The sequence below is a fragment of the Panthera tigris genome, chromosome A2, assembly GCF_018350195.1.
Source record: "Panthera tigris isolate Pti1 chromosome A2, P.tigris_Pti1_mat1.1, whole genome shotgun sequence".
Classification (NCBI taxonomy): domain Eukaryota; kingdom Metazoa; phylum Chordata; class Mammalia; order Carnivora; family Felidae; genus Panthera; species Panthera tigris.
Window position 1 is genome coordinate 20,072,729 of NC_056661.1, and position 16,572 is coordinate 20,089,300.

Below are 16,572 nucleotides of genomic sequence, written 5' to 3' on the forward strand. Positions count from 1 at the left end.
GAGAAAGAATGAAATATGGCCTTTTGTACCAACGTGGATGGAACTGGAGAGTGTTATGCTAAGTGAAATAAGCCATACAGAGGAAGACAGATACCATATGTTTTCACTCTTATGTGGATCCTGAGACTTAACAGAAGACCATGGGGGAGGGGAAGGGGGAAAAAAAGGTTAGAGAAGGAGGGAGCCAAACCATAAGAGACTCTTAAAAACTGAGAATAAACTGAGGGTTGATGGGGGGTGGGAGGGAGAGGACGGTGGGTGATGGGCATTGAGGAGGGCACCTTTTGGGATGAGCACTGGATGTTGTATGGAAACCAATTTGACAATAAATTTCATATTTAAAAAAAAGATACATAAATTGCCAATACACACATGAAAAGATGTTTAACATCATTCATTAGTCATTAGGGAAATGCGAGTCAAAACCACAGTAAGACACCACTTCACATTGAGAGTGGATATAATCAAAAAGACAAATATTAATTCTAGTTTAAATATTTGGTGGAATTCACCAGTGAAGCCATCTGGTCATGCACTTTTCTTAGTGTGAATCTTTTAAATTATTAATTTCATCTCTTCATTTATGATAGGTCTATTCAGATTTTGTTTCATTTTAAATGAATTCTGGTTTTTTGTATCTTTCTAAGAATTTTTCCATTTCATTGAGGTTATATAATTTGTTGGTGTACATTTATTTATGGTAGTACCTTATAATCCTTTTTAGTTCTGTGTCATTGGTAATGGTGTCCCTTCTTTCATTCCTAATTTTAGTAATAGTGTCTTCTTTCTCTCTTTTTTTTCCCTCTTTTTTCTTGGGTTTGTCAATTTTGTTGATCTTTTCAAAGAATCAACTTTCGGTTTCATTTTTTGCTCTGTTCTGTTCTGTTTCACTTATTATTCCCTTCTACTTGCTTTATGTTTAGTTTGCTCTTCTTTCTCTAGTTCCTTAAGGTGTAAGGTGGGTTTTGATTTGAGATCTTAACTCTTTTTATTTTATTTTATTTTATTATTTATTTTTGAGAGGGAAAGAGAGGGAGAGAATGAGCATGAGTGGGGGAGGGGCAGAGAGAGAGGGGGACAGAGGATCTGAAGCAGGCTCTGTGCTGACAGCAGCCAGCCATTGTGGGGCTCAGACTCACAAACTGTGAGATCATGACCTGAGCCAAAGTCAGCTACTCAACCAACTAAGCCACCCAGGCACTCCAAGACCTTATCTCTTTTTAATGTAGGCACTATAGCTATAAGTCATAGCTTCATCCCATAAATTTTGATTTGATGTTTTCATTTTTATTCATCTCAAAGTATTCCTAGTTTCACTTGTGCTTTCTTGTTTAACCCATTGGTTATTTGGGAGTTTATTGTTTAATTCACATATATTTTTTAATTTATTTATTTTGAGAGAGAGAGCAAACACTGAAGCAGGGTGAGGGGCAGAGAGAGAACCCCAAGTAGACTCCACAGTCAGCTCAGAGCCCAGTGTGGGGTTTGAACTCACCAACCCATGAGATTATGACCTGAGTGGAAATCAAGAGATGGATGCTTAACCAACTGAGCCACCCATGCACCCCCTAATACACATGTGTTTTACTTTCCCAAATTTCCTTCTACTATAGATTTCTAACTCCCTTCCATAGTGGTTGAAGAACATGCTTTATATGATTTCATTTCTCTTAAATATATTGAGGCTTTTTTTATGGACTGACATACATTCTGTCCTAGAGAAGAGAATGCATATATCCTTCTATGTGTATCCTGCTATTGTGGGATGGAGTGTCTATGTTATATGTCTATTAGGTCTAATTAGTCTATAGTATTGTTCAAGATTTCTTTTTCCTTGCTGATACTCTATTTAGTTGTGCTATACATTATTGAAAGTGGTATATTGAAGCCTCCAACTACCATTGTTGAATTGTCTATTTTTCCTTTTAATTCTGTCAGATTTTGCTTCATGTGTTCTGGGGTTCTGTTTTAAATGCATATATGTTAATAATTAAGTCTTTAAAACATATTGGCTCTTTAGTTATTATAAAATGGTGGGTTTTTCTGGTCTCTAATGACAGTTTTTGTTAAAGTCTATATTGTTTAATATCAATATAGCCATACCAGCTCTCTTGTGGGTACCATTTTCATTGAGTATATTTCCTATCCTTTTACTGTCAATATATTTATGTCTTTGAATCTAAAGTATGTATCTTGTAGACCACATATAATTGGATAATGTTTATTTGTTATCCATCTTTCCATCTCTGCCTTTTGATTAGAATGTTTCATTCATTTATATTTACTGTAATTACCAATAAGTTAGGATGTACATCTGCCATTTTGCTGTTTGTTTCATATCTGTCTTATATCTTCTTTGTCCCTCTTTTCCTCCATTTATCCCTTGTTTTATGTTAAATAAATATTTTTAGTGTGCCATTTTAATTCCTTCATTGTTTCTTTTAGTATATTTTTAAAGTTATTTTCTTAGTGATTGCCCTGGGAATTACAATTAACATCTTAAAACTATCTACCAATTTCATTTTATAGTATACAAAACCTTGCTCCAATAAAACTCCAGTTCTTTCCCCTTTTTGTGCTGTTACTGTCATATAAATTACATATTTATATATTATAATCTCATCAACATAGTTTTATAAATATTGCTTTATGCAGTTGCCTTGTAAATCAAAAAGGAAAAGAGTAAATGAATTTACATATATACTATCTTCTATATTTATCTATATAGTCACCTTTCCTAGTGCTTTATATTTCTTTATATCAATTAAGTTACTTTTATTTAAGTCTGAGAGACTCCCATTAGTATTTCTTATAGGGCAGGTCTACTAATAAATTCTCACAGTTTTGGGGTTTTTTTTTTTTTACTCTTAAGAATTTTTTTTTTACATTACATTTTTCTTTACATTAAGAATGTCTTAATTTTGTCTTCATTTTTGAATGATAGTCTCGCTAGATTCAGGACTCTTTGTTCATGTTATTTCAGTACTTTGAATATGTCATTCTAATACCTTCTGGCCTCCATCATATCTGCTGGTAAGTTACCTATTATTGAAAATCATTTGCACATGATAAATTATTTTTCTCTTGTCGCTTTCAAGATTCTCTCTTTGTTTTTGGCATTTGGCAGTTTCACTATGATATGTCTGTATATAGATTTCTTTGATCTTATCCTATCTGGAGTTCATTGAGCTGTTTGGATGTGTAATTGGAGTTTTTTCATCAAATTTGGGTTAACCAATATTCCTTCAGAAAGTTCTTCAACATCTCCTCCTCTTTTTCTCTCCTCTTTTTCTGATTCTCCTATTATTTGTATGTTTTTACAATTGGTGGTGTCCCACAGGTCTCATGCTATGTTTGTTTCTCTCCATATTTTTCTTTCTGTTCCTCTGAACAATCTCAGTTGACCTATCTTTTAAATTTGCTGATTCTTTCTTCTGTCAGTTCAAATCTGCTGTTGAGCTTCTCTAGCAAAATTTACATTTTAGGTATGGTACTATTAAACTCTAAAATTTCTACTTAATGCTTTTTAAATAATTTATATCTATTTTATTGATATTCTCTATTTGGTGAGATAATGTCCTTGTACTTTCCTTTAATTCTTTGGCATGGTTTCCTTTAGTTCTTTGAGGGTATTTATAACAGCTGATTTAAAGTCTTTTCTTAGTAAGTTCAGTATTTGAGCTACCTCAGGTAAAGTTTCTCTTGACTTCTTTTTCCTGTGTATGGGTCATACTTTCATGTTTAATTTCACATCTTATAATTTTTTTGTTGAAAACTGGAAAATGTAAATAATGTGGCAACTCTGGAAATCAGATCTCACCCCACCCACCCCACATCCCAGGATTAGTTGTTGTTGCTTTTTTTTGTTTTGTTGTTGTTATTGATATTTGTTTACTTGCTTGTTTAGTGACTTTCCTGGACTAATTCTTTAATGTCTGTATTCTTTGTTGTGTGAAGCCACTGAGGTCTTCATTCAGTTAGCTTAATGGTCGGCTAACACCTAGACAGAGATTTCCTTAAATGCCTTAAGCCAATAAGTCTTTGATACTTTGCTAAGTGTCTGTATGCATGTATTGGGGCTCACCTTCAGTGCTCCAGCAGTTTACATTATTGCCTTAGCCTTCACTTCCTACTTCTCATAGAGCCACAAAGTCAGTCAGGGTGAGAGATTAGGTTTCTTCGGTCTTTCCTTGGAATATGTACAGCCCTAACATGTGTGTGGACTTCCAGATTCCCAGGTATATGTCAGAGATTTTCAAAGTCCCTATACACACACACACACACACACACACACATACACACACACATATATATATATATATATATATATATATATATATATATATATGTATGTATATATGTATATATCTCATTCCCCAGATTTTCTTTTAACTCTTCTGGCAATTTTCTTACGTGTTCTGATATGGCCTCTTCATGCAGCTGGGATGTTAAATCCTTATGGCTGATTTTTTTCCCCAATAAATGCTCCCAAGTAAAAGGCTCTTCTCACTGAGTAAGCTCTGAACCAGATCTAACAAGCTCTCTGAATGGGAATTTCCTAGGTTGCTGCCAGACAGAAAAGTTAACAATTTTCTGAGGATGGCACTTTTGAGGGAGCTCCAAAACCATTTTGTCCCTTCTAGTGAATGCTAAGCTGCTGGTTTTCACTATTACTGTGGTTCTGCAGTTGCTTGTTTTCAAGGATACCATGGAGGTAGGAAGAAGAAGGGGATGGGAATAGGGCAAATTAAAATGCAATGAAGTCCACTGTTCTACTAAGATTCAACCCATTTTTCTTGAATAGCACTCTTTGGATTGTTGTAAGTCCTTGCTTAACCTGTCTTTGCCAGTATTCTCATTGCTTTCATATAGGAGCACATTTTTGGAGGTCTTCATTCTGCCATTCCTAAAGTGCTTCTCCTGTCAATGTGTTCTTAACATCCACGAAAGCAGATTCTTAGCATGAAGTGCCCAAGGGCCAGGACCCAAAGAATGAGACCCACAGACCCAGTTGGATACCGGTTCTGATGGGCTGTAATTTTCCCTATGCTTTGGGATTTAGGTACTAGGCTCAGTGGGTACAGAGCTGCATCTGTTCTACCCAGTTTGGGTCTTCTCCCATCTGGCCTACATCTGACTCTCATGCAGTCCTCTAAAAGAGAAGTAACTCACAAAGGGAATCGGAATCTGACCCACTGATTCCACCCATTCTTATGGTCTAGAGGTCAGGAAAGCCCTGTTGAGGAAATGCATGCTGTAGTAGTAGTGGTGGTATCTCACATCAGATTTTCCTCCTGGATCAGGAATTCCTGCTGAAGATTTTCTGTGTGTTCCGGAACCTGATGAAGATGAGTGTCTTCCCTCGGGACTGGATGGTGATGAGACTTCTCACAAGCAAGTGAGTGTGGAAGCACCAGCATCAACAGAGCTATTCTCAGACTAAGGAGAGAGAGTGTGTGTGAGAGGCAGAGAGAAAGCAAGACAGAGATGATTGCCAAGGCCTTGGGGACAGAGAGAATAGGGTAAATGTGAAAAATGTTTGGAGGCACAATCAGCAGGACTTGACTGTTTACCATAAATTCAAGAAGAAAGCATTGAAGATAGTTCAAAATGGAGTCTTAAGTGCCTGGCAGATGATGCCATGGTTCATATAGAAAAGGAATACAAAGGATGTGAAATAATAATACCCAGAGAAGGTTCCTCCTTGAGGAAGACCTGTTTCATGGACCACTGGCCTTTGTTGCTCTCTAGTTGCAAGCAGTATCCCAAGCCCTCCTCTTCATTTGATTTGTGTTGTCTGCCAGATATTGCTTGCCTCCCACAGCTAATGCTCATTACCCAACCAAGACCTGGCTGTAAGGCTTTGACCACTTCTGAGTCCAGCCACAGAATTCACCCTTAGACTGCCCCCAGTCGCCTGTTCCATTCATATTTCTAGCCTGTACTTCTAATTGGCAAACCAGGAGAGTGATGCAGGTGGTAAGGTGCTAACTCATCTGGTTTCCCTCCACTCAGGAGAAAGCCACTTGGTTTCCACTTTCTAGCCTCCGCCTTCTCCCACTGATTCGCTTTTTATGTTGGCAATACATGTAACATAGTGGCATTATTTATGTTAGATATTCACAAGGTATCAGTACGGTCTTTCCACTTTGTATCTTTTATGGAGCACTTTTTTTCTTTTTTCAAAATTGCAAACATTTTATAGAGAACAGAAAAATGGTTATAAACAAAGTTGCACATGTATTTCCTCAAATCATGGATTTTCCATTTGACTGTCTTTTGTTTCTTTCTCTTAGCTCTACTCAGAGCACTTCATGGTCCTCCTCAGCCCATCCTACAGGAACAACCTCTTCTTTTAAGGCTTTTACCTTTCAAATTTGTTACTTCCTGTGCTGGTGGACTGGTCTCTCTAATGCACTTTTTTTTTTGCCTTGCCTCTCTTCTGCACCAAAGCCAGGATAGTCAGTGTTAGACATACGTTCTTTTGCCTGGCACCTAAGGCCCTCTGTAATCAAACCCTTACCTGCCTGTCTCACTTCATTTCCTCTCTGCTTTAACCTGTGCCCTTGACTCTGGCAAGCCAGGCTCCCATTGCTCCTTGTATTTGCCCAGGCTAAAATTGAGAGTGATATTCTAGACCAAAGGCTGAAAACAAATGACTTATAGATAAAAATAATAGTATATGATAAGAGTATATGATAAAAGGGATTTAATCATTATAAATGCTTATTATCAAGTAAAATAAAATTATTCTCTAAGTTCTCTGGTAGTCATTATATACATTCATTACCCAAAAGTCCTCAAAATACTAGAATCACTCTTTGAACTAGAAGAAATCTTAAAGAACCAACTAACTTCCCCCACCCCTGTTATAGGGAGGGACCCTTGGGCTCAGGCAGAAGTTGTACCAAGGTCAGGTAATGGCAGAGTCAGGCCTAGAACCCACTGATGTTCTATGCTGTCCTGCCAACTATGGAGCATTTCTCCCAGACCAGTTTTCTGTGAGGTTTCTGCCATCTATCCATTTCCCTCATAGTTACATCTTAGATGAGAGCAAGTTGTACTCAAGATATTTACTCATAGGTCATAGATGCTAAGTTGACAGATGCCATTGTTAGTCTTTTAACTCTGCCAATGCCTTGTTCCCTTACTACAGTATTATAGTCACTACTGTCCAGTACCTGTCTTCTGCACTGCACAAGAATTTTACAGAGACAGACTTCGACTTTAAGGTAGGAGCTCCTGAGATCCATTGCTATATTTGTAATAACACTAGAAAGCCAAAAAACAAGCTCGCTGTTTTTGTTCCTGTTTTTGTTTTACTTAAAATTAACAACCATTTTATTTTACTCACAATTTTTCAGGTCAGGAATTTGAAATGGACTTAGCTAGGTGTCAGATGTGTGGCTGGGAGCTGGGGCAGGCTCACTGGGCTTTTGCTTTATTAATATGCTCATAGTATTGACCCACTTCCAAGTTTGATAATGACTAGGATATGACCCAAGAGTCTCCCTTTTGGAGGTACCGGGAACCAGACATCCAGGAGTAGGCTTTCTAGGCCAGAAACAACACTGTTGGTTTTAAGAGGAGTCAAGAAAGAAAAAAAAAAGTTGTTTGCAAAGACATTTATAAAGGAAAAAAACCAAAATCTTAAAATTGTAAAATGAATTCTGTGCTACATCCATATATTTAGAATCTCTCCTTGCAAGGTTAAGGACTTGGGCTGTCACAAGTTTTCTCTTTCTCTGTCTCTCTAGGTGTGGAATTCTTATTTTAGCCTGGCAGTTCTGTTCATAAATCAGCCAAGCCTTCAGCTAGAAATCATCACTTCAGCCAAGAGGAAGAAGATTATAGATAAGTAAGACATATGTTTCTTATTCACCTCCCTACCACACATCCAGATAGGGTTATGTTTCCATGAGCGGTTCCTCAGAAGTCCACAAGATTCTCACTGGGTAGCTTTCCAAAGAGCCAAATGTGAGAGAGTTCAGTTGACAGCCAAATGACGTAGTGCTGGGGGAAGCATTAGAGACAGTGCTGAAGTGCTAGCCTTATTGGGTTTATAGCCCCACCTTCCTGAACTTTCTCCCACTGAAAGCTGGATCCTGTGTTATTATTTCCAGGTATGGGGACATGCGTGTGATGATGGCTTATGAACTGTTCAGCATGTGGCAGAATTTGGGTAGGTCTTTTCTTCCTATTTTTCCCTTCCACATATTGCATAGCCAAATAAAAAGTGATAAGACTAGTAACTTCCCCCAGGTTTTATGGATGTTAATTCAGACCAAAGTGACCTTTACATATCTTTAACGTAACACCTCAGGTGGAAGTTGCCACACATGTACACGGAGCCTTTTTGAGGGAGAGTTAGGCTGAGAAGCAAGACCCCAGTAACACACATGCACGTTCCCTTTTTTGAGAAATAAAGTCCAAAGGAGAAGAGTATGAAGGCTCTAGGAGTTTTTTCCAGCTTAAGAACTGATGCCAGTAAGATCTTCTGTACTCTTCATGTCCCAGTCCAAAAGTGGCAGACTCAGAAACATAGATCTTTTTTTTAATTAAGTTTTTAATTTTAATCCCAATATAGTTAACATACAGTGTTATATTAGTTACAGGTGTACAATATAGTGATTCAGCATTTCTGTACATTACTCAGTGTTCATCATGGTAAGTGCACAGAAGCATAGATCTTGGAAATACTCAGCACATGAGCGAGGGCAGCTATTCATTTCCATAAATATTGAAACATCTTTTGGGTCTCTGGTATTCAGGCCATGCAGATCAGGTTTCTGCCACCAGTTGCACGAAGATTGCATGCAAGAAGGGAATTGCAGCCCCTAGGTGAGATTGATTTTAGCTCCCTTTCCTTCAGCAGCTTCTCTAATACCCAGTGCTTTGGATCTGAAATTGTCAGATTGTTTGGTGGAATCCTTGTATTGCCCTGGTGACTAGGAGAGCCATCCTTTGGTATTATAGGCTTCTGAGTGGCCTCTCAGGATACTAGAGAAGCTGTTACCCTGAAAAGCCATTACCCTTCCTAGCTCTTACTGTTTTCAAATGAGTTCATGCCTCTGAAGCCTTAGGAATGGTAGTCGTAAAATCTCCCAGTCCTCCATTAACCATCTCAGTCACTAACCCTGAAGCAGCAAACAAGGTGGGAGGCATTCCTGCCAGTGAAGATTAGGGCTTCCTTCTGTGAGTGGGGATACATTTCACCAAGCAGGCTTTCCAATTCAGTACTCTTACACCCTGCATCCAGCATAGTCTGGGTATAGATCTTAACCCTGAAGTTGACTCTGAAATTCCCAGGAACACAAGGTACTAATAAACTGTACCAAATACCAAGATTGGAATATGTAGAATCAGCCTCAGGGCTAATATTGGCCCCTTAGATAGGCTTTCACAATAGAAGAAACCAAAAAAGATGCCAAATTTGCCTGGTAAAGCTATTCCTGCCTCTATCTTGTGTGTGTGTGTGTGTGTGTGTGTGTGTGTGTGTGTGTGTGTGTGTTTGCGTGTAAATGGCATTTTCTGGTCCTCAAGAATGGATTTTACTTGGCTATAGCAATCATTACACTGGTCCACAGTTTGTCTCCTTTATAGACTCTGAAGGACTGAAAGTAAAGCTCTGTAAAATGGTTCACTCTGTTCCACCACTGCAAGAAAGAGAAAAGTTCTGTCCCACAGTCCTCAGGACTGGCCCTGGCTTCTGAGAACATGCCCCAGATTGCAGGCCAGTCAAGGAAGCCTGCATCACCCACTTCCCATGGAAAGAATGTTGGGGGATGAGCTGGTCTAGTCTGTGTAGATGCAGTGCTACCATCAGAGTGCAATGTGAAGACAAGGGACAGACATGGGGAGGAGCACAGACAGAGTCCCTGAGCCATTCTGTCCAAGTAGGGCTGCGCAGGAGGCTCCTGCTAACTCAGGAGGAAACCTTTTGGGCAGACATGAGCACAGACTTTGAAGAGGCCCATGAACTTCAGGCCTCTGGTGGCTGGACCAGGGACTATGAAAATCTCATCACTTATTTATTTTTATTTTTTATATTAAATATAATTTATTGTAAAGTTGGTTTCAATGCAACACTCAGTGCTCATCCCAACACGTGCCCTCCTCAATGCCTATCACCCACTTTCCCCTCTCCCCCACCCCCATCAACCCTCAGTTTGTTCTCAGTATTTAAGAAACTCTTAAATGCCTTTGGGCTAGAGGTAGAGACCCCAGGGATAGTGCATTGTGTTTAAGCAGAAATGGATAAATATTCCTTGCTAAATAAATGCTGAACAATATGAAACTGTCATAGGTTACTCAGAAATCCTATTCTGTCTAAAGTAGTGAACTCTGTTCCTTGACCTTGGAATGATTTTCGGTTAGTTTCCCCATAAATTCTTTGGAAAGGCAATTTATGCCTGTTGAACATTTGTTTTAGCTGGGATGGGCCAGTTTTATCTATGAATTCTAAAAAGCCAAGGAAAAGAGTATCTCAGAGAGCCATAGGGGAGAGCTTGCTTTCCTCTCAATGTTTCCAGGGCAGATGAAAGTATCTGCTATGGCCACACTTGGGAAGCTTCTATAGAAGGAGCAAAGAAAGCATAAACTAATATGTATTGGGTTTTGTTGTTCAGGTGAACATAAGATCCACTTTATTCCGGGAATGATTGGTCCTTTTCTGGGTGTGACACTGGTCCCACAGCCAGAAGTACGGAACATCATGATTCCCATCTTTCATGACATGATGGACTGGGAGCAGAGGAAAAATGGCAACTTTAAACAGGTAAGATGACAACTTCTCTCCTCTGAATGGACCCCTTCTGCCCAGGCAGGTTATCCAGATGGCCAGACTATGTTTCTAGTGGGAATGGCTACAGCCCATCTTGGCTTGCCCATCTTGAATCCTGTTCAAGGGTTTTCCCTTAATTGCTGACCAGAATTGATTTGTGGATTCTCTTCATGAAGCTAGAGGTCAGAAAAGAATAATAGGAAAGGAATGAACATGATATAAAGAAATTTTCTGTTCAAGGAGAGAGTGACTGAGACTGTGATCAAGTTTCATTCAGGAGAGGCCCTGGGAGCATAGTACCCTTCCTCTCTGGTGCATGGTCCAGGCATTTCTAGGGCTAGAGCCAAGATCATATGACGTCTCATGGCTCATGGTAGCCCAGAATTTCATAGACTCCTGCACAGAGGGGTGGGTCCAGAAGGTATAAGCCCTTAGCTTCTGACTAAGTCACTTCAGACTGTTCCTCTATGCATATCTTCTGCCACCTCTAAGGCAGAGGAGATGGCCCCTGCCTTTTTATGTGTAGCTCCAAGGAATAGGGCTAGGACCAATAGTGGTCAGTGGTAGGGAAGCTGATTTTAGCTAATAAAAGAAGTAACTTGCTAGCAACAGGAACTGTCCAGTGTAAGCTAGCCTGCTTTGGGAGATGGGGAGTTCTTTGCTGGTGATTCTCAAGCAGAAGCTCCCAGGAGACCTCTAGAAGAAATTTATGTATTGGATTGGAGACTGTACCAGTTTCCCAGTAAGCTCCCTCCTAACCCCGTGACTCTGAGATAACCAGTGGTCTTGTAGTGAGTAGTTGTAACAGTGAGGAACAGACCAGACAGACAATAATTTTTAAATTCTTACTTGTTTATTTGTTTGTTTTTAAGTTTACAAAGAGCAGAATTCATTCTTTGTGATTTAAAGTTCTGTAAATTTTGATAAACACATAGTCATGTAACCACCACCACAATCAAGATTTTTGAAATTCCTAAGAATTCCATCATGCTACCATTTTGTAGTCAAACCTTCCCCCTACCTTTAACCTATGACAGTCTGTTCTCCATCACTGTAGATGTGACTTTTCCCGAATGTCATTTGAATGAAATAATGTAGAATGTAGCCTTTTGAGTCTGACTTCTTTCACTCAGCATAATGCCATCCAGAGGTTCATCCATGTTGTTGCACTTACCAATTTTTCTGTTGCTGAGTGGTATTCCATTGCAGTTATTCACTATTTCAAAGACATTTGCACTATTTCCACTTTTTGTTGGTTATGAATAAAGCTATTAAAAATATTTCTTTACAGGTTTTTGTATGAATATAAACTTTCATTTTTCTTAGGTAAATTTCTAGGAATAGGATTGTTGGCTATTGTAAATGTATGTTTAACTTTATAAGATGCTATCAAATTTTATTCCCAAATGGCTATGCCATTTTTTCTTTTTTTTTAATATAATTTATTGTCAAATTGGCTTACATACAACACCCAGTGCTCATCCCAACAGGTGCCCTCCTTCCTGCCCATCACCCACTTTCCCCTCCTCCACTCCCCATCTACCCTCGGTTTGTTCTCAGTCCTTAAGAGCCTCTTATGGTTTGCCTCCCTCCCTCTCTGTAACTTTTTTTTCCCCTTCCCTTCGCCCATGGTCTTCTGTTAAGTTTCTCAAGATCCACATATGAGTGAATACATATATCTGTCTTTCTCTGATGGACTTATTTCACTTAGCATAATACCTTCCAGTTCCATCCACATTGCTGCAAATTTGAAATCCCAGCAGCATTGTATGAGAGTTTTAGTCCATATGCTCATCAGAATTTGATATCATCTCTTTGTGTGTGTTTTTTAGCCATTCTAATAGATACATAGTTGTATATCTTGGTGGTTTTAATTTCCATTTCTTTAATGATTAATGATGTTGAGCATCTTTTAATGTGTTTCTGTCTTTATATCTTCTTTGGTGAAATGGTTATTCAAAACTTGTATTCATTTTAATTGGGTTATTTGTTTTCCTATTGTTGAGTTTGAGGGTTCTTTATGTATTCTAGATGTAAGTCTTTTGTTGAATATATGATTTACAAATATTTCCTCCCAGTCTTTAGCTTGGCTTCCCACTTACAATAGTGTCTTTCACAGAATGAAAATTTTTAATTCTTATGCAATCCATTTTATCAATGGTTTTCTTCTATAGATCATGCTTTTGAGATCATATCTGAGAAATCTTTGCCCAGGACCATGAAATTTTTTCTCCTGTGTTTCTTCTAGAGGTTTTATAATTTTATATTTAGATCTATTACCTATTTTGAGGTAGGCTTTGTGTAAGATGTGAAGTATGGGTCAAGACTTTTTTTTTCCTTTTCACACATGGAGGTCCAACACCTTTGTTAAGAGAAAAACTATTCTTTGTCAAAAATCAGTTCACTGTATGTGTACAGTTCTCTCCACATGTACATAGTATACAGTTCTCCAGTCTTTCCATTGATCTATGTCTTACCTTTCACCATTCCCACACAGTCTTGATTATGGTAGCTTCATAGTCTTAAAATCAAGCGGTGTGAATTCTCCAAATTTTTTTTTTTCAGTATTGTCTTACCTATTCCAGTTCCTTTTCTTTTAAGTCTCAGAATTAGCATGTCAATATCTGCAGAAATTACTGCTGAGATTTTGGTTGAGATTGCATTATAATCTGTAGATCAAATTGGAAAGAATTGATATCTTAGTAATACTTAATCATACTTCTAGTCCATTAAGGCAATATATCTTTCCATTTTTTAGGTATTCTTTTATTTTTTCATTAATGTTTTATAGTTTCAGCATACAGATTTGTACATGTTGTTAGATTTATATGTTAAGTATTTCCTGGTTTTTGGTGCTATTATAAATTATTCTGATTTTTAAATTTTACTTTCCAGTTGTTTGTTGCTAGTACATAGAAATACAGTTGTTTTGTATATTAATATTATATCCTGCACCCTTGCTAAACTTACTTATTAGCTGTAGAAGGTTTTGGAGATTCCTTGGGATTTTCTATTTAGTTAATCCTATCACTTTCATTTTTTTATGAAATTTCTTGTCAAATTGGTTTCCATACAATACCCAGTGCTCTAATCCTATCACTTTCAAACAGAGACAGTTTTATTTCTTCCTTTCTAATCTGTATGCCCCTTATTTTTTTTTTCTACTTCATTGCACTGGCTAGGACCTCTGGTCTGGTGTTAAATAAGAGTGATGAGAGTGGACATCCTTGCTTTGCTCTTAATCTTCAGGGGAAGTATTTGGTGTTTCACAATTAAGTATGATGCTAGCTAGTTGTAGGTTTTTTATAAATGTTCTTTATCATGGGTAAATAGTATTTAACATAAGAATCCATTTTTGGAGTGTGCAACTCTAATGCCTTCATTTCTTCAGAAAATAATAACTTCAAACAGAAAAGAACTTAATTTTCTTTTTTTTCACAACCTTCTAAATTATGCAAAATGTACAACTGCCTGATGAGAGAACCTAGTTATGGAGAAGCAGATGACATTGCAGAACTGCACCATGGGTCACTGAGTTTGTTAAAAGAGGGTCTAGGCTGTATTCCACCATTACGACTAGTGAATAAAGAAGGATAACTTTGTGGAAGACTAAGTTGGAACTCATTTCTCACACTTTAAGACTCAGCTGTTAAGTTGTGTTCTTTCCCTCATTAAGGCTATCGTGGGGTTCCTGGACAGCTCAGTCAGTTAAGTATCTGACTCTTGATTTCAGCTCAGGTGATGATCTCACAGTGGTCTACTCTTTTCATCCCCACATTTCCATTTCCCACCCTCCTATCCATCCAGTCTAATATGTATTGTATACCCACTTCTGTTGAAGTTGCTCTGTGCAAGAACACCCATAACCTTTGGGGCACCTGGGTGGCTTGGTCAGTTAAGTGTTCCATTCTTGATTTTGGCTCAGGTCATTATTTCACAGTTCGTGAATTCGAGCCCCATGTCGGACTCTGCACTGACAGTGTGGAGCCTGCTTGGGATTTTCTCTCTCTCCCTCTCTCTCTTCCCCTCCCCTGCTCTCTCTCACTCTCAAAGTAAGTAAATAAACATTTTTTTAAATGTTAAGAAAAAAATACCACCCATAACCAAATTACCAAAATTTTTGTCTTGATTACAGTTGTGCTATCCACAGCTTTGGCTCTGTTAACTACTCCCCTACTTCTTCCCACCTACTAAAAATATTTCTTCTAATTATAAAAACAATAGGTATTTAATGTAGAAAAATTAAAATTCAGATAAGCTATAATGAAAAAATTTAATCCATAATCCTACTATTTTAGTAACTTGTGGGGGAGACAGGGTATGTCTTTTTAGACTGTTTTTTCCCCGTACGTAGAGGTTTTTAAGTTAAAAAATTGAATCATTGTGTATATTGGGGTTCAGGGGCCATTGTGTGTATTGACTTTTAATCTCCCCTTTTTAGTAACATGTTTTCATCACCATCTCTTCATGTCAGTTCATGATCCTCTGTCCTGCACTCAGTTTAGAGGCTACACAGTAGTCCATTGCATGGCCTACCCCACAATGTATTTAGTCAGCTCCTAGTTTTAGAAACATAAGTTCATTCCAAATTGTTGTTGTTAATATTGCAAAACACATATCCATTCCTAATTATTCTCTGAGATAAACTTCTCAATTGTAATTCCAGGGTCAAAGAGGCTTCCTTAATTAGGTTCTTTTTTTTTTAATATGAAATTTATTGTCAAATTGGTTTCCATACAATACCCAGTGCTTATCCCAACAGGTGCCCTCCTCAGCACCCCTCACCCACCCTCCCCTCCCTTCCACCCCCCCATCAGCCCTCAGTTTCTTGTTTTTACCAGTCTCTTATGTTTTGGCTCCCTCCCCCTCTAACCTTTTTTTTATCTTTTTCCTTCCCATCCCCCATGGTCTTCTGTTAAGTTTCTCAGGATCCACATAGGAGTGAAAACATATGGTGTCTGTCTTTCTCTGTATGACTTATTTCACTTAGCATAACACTCTCCAGTTCCATCCACATTGCTACAAAAGGCCATATTTCATTCTTTCTCATTGCCACGTAGTACTCCATTGTGTATGTAAACCACAATTTCTTTATCCATTCATCAGTTGATGGACATTTAGGCTCTTTCCATAATTTGGCTATTGTTGAAAGTGCTGCTATAAACATTGGGGTCCAAGTGCCCCTATGCATCAGCACTCCTGTATCCCTTGGGTAAATTCCTACCAGTGCTATTGCTGGGTCATAGGGTAGTTCTATTTTTAATTTCTTGAGGAACCTCCATGCTGTTTTCCAGAGCGGCTGCACCAATTTGCATTCCCACCAACAGTGCAAGCGGGTTCCCGTTTCTCCACATCCTTGCCAGCATCTATAGTCTCCTGATTTGTTCATTTTAGCCACTCTGACAGGCGTGAGGTGGTATCTGAGTGTAGTTTTGATCTGTATTTCCCTGAGGAGGAGTGACATTGAGCATCTTTTCATGTGCCTGTTGGCCATCCGGATGTCTTCTTTAGAGAAGTGTCTATTCATGTTTTCTGCCCATTTCTTCACTGGGTTATTTGTTTTTCGGGTGTGGAGTTTAGTGAGCTCTTTATAGATTTTAGATACTAGCCCTTTGTCCGATATGTCATTTGCAAATATCTTTTCCCATTCCGTTGGTTGCCTTTTAGTTTTGTCGGTTGTTTCCTTTGCTGTGCAGAAGCTTTTCATCTTTATAAGGTCCTAGTAGTTCATTTTTGCTTTTAATTCCCTTGCTTTTGGGGATGTGTCAAGTAAGAAATTGCTATGGCTG

General features: G+C 38.3%; 1 protein-coding gene across 5 annotated transcripts in view; it reads left to right on the plus strand.

Annotated features, from left to right (window-relative positions):
* DOCK3 (dedicator of cytokinesis 3) overlaps nucleotides 1–16,572 on the plus strand; it is a 579,897-nt gene that overhangs the window by 514,066 nt on the left and 49,259 nt on the right. For all 5 annotated transcript variants that reach the window (XM_042979031.1, XM_042979034.1, XM_042979033.1 and 2 more), the window contains 5 exons: nucleotides 5,304–5,398; nucleotides 7,157–7,232; nucleotides 7,758–7,858; nucleotides 8,124–8,182; nucleotides 10,629–10,777. In XM_042979031.1, coding sequence (XP_042834965.1) covers nucleotides 5,304–5,398; nucleotides 7,157–7,232; nucleotides 7,758–7,858; nucleotides 8,124–8,182; nucleotides 10,629–10,777 — 480 coding nt within the window. The remainder of the gene's footprint in view (nucleotides 1–5,303; nucleotides 5,399–7,156; nucleotides 7,233–7,757; nucleotides 7,859–8,123; nucleotides 8,183–10,628; nucleotides 10,778–16,572) is intronic.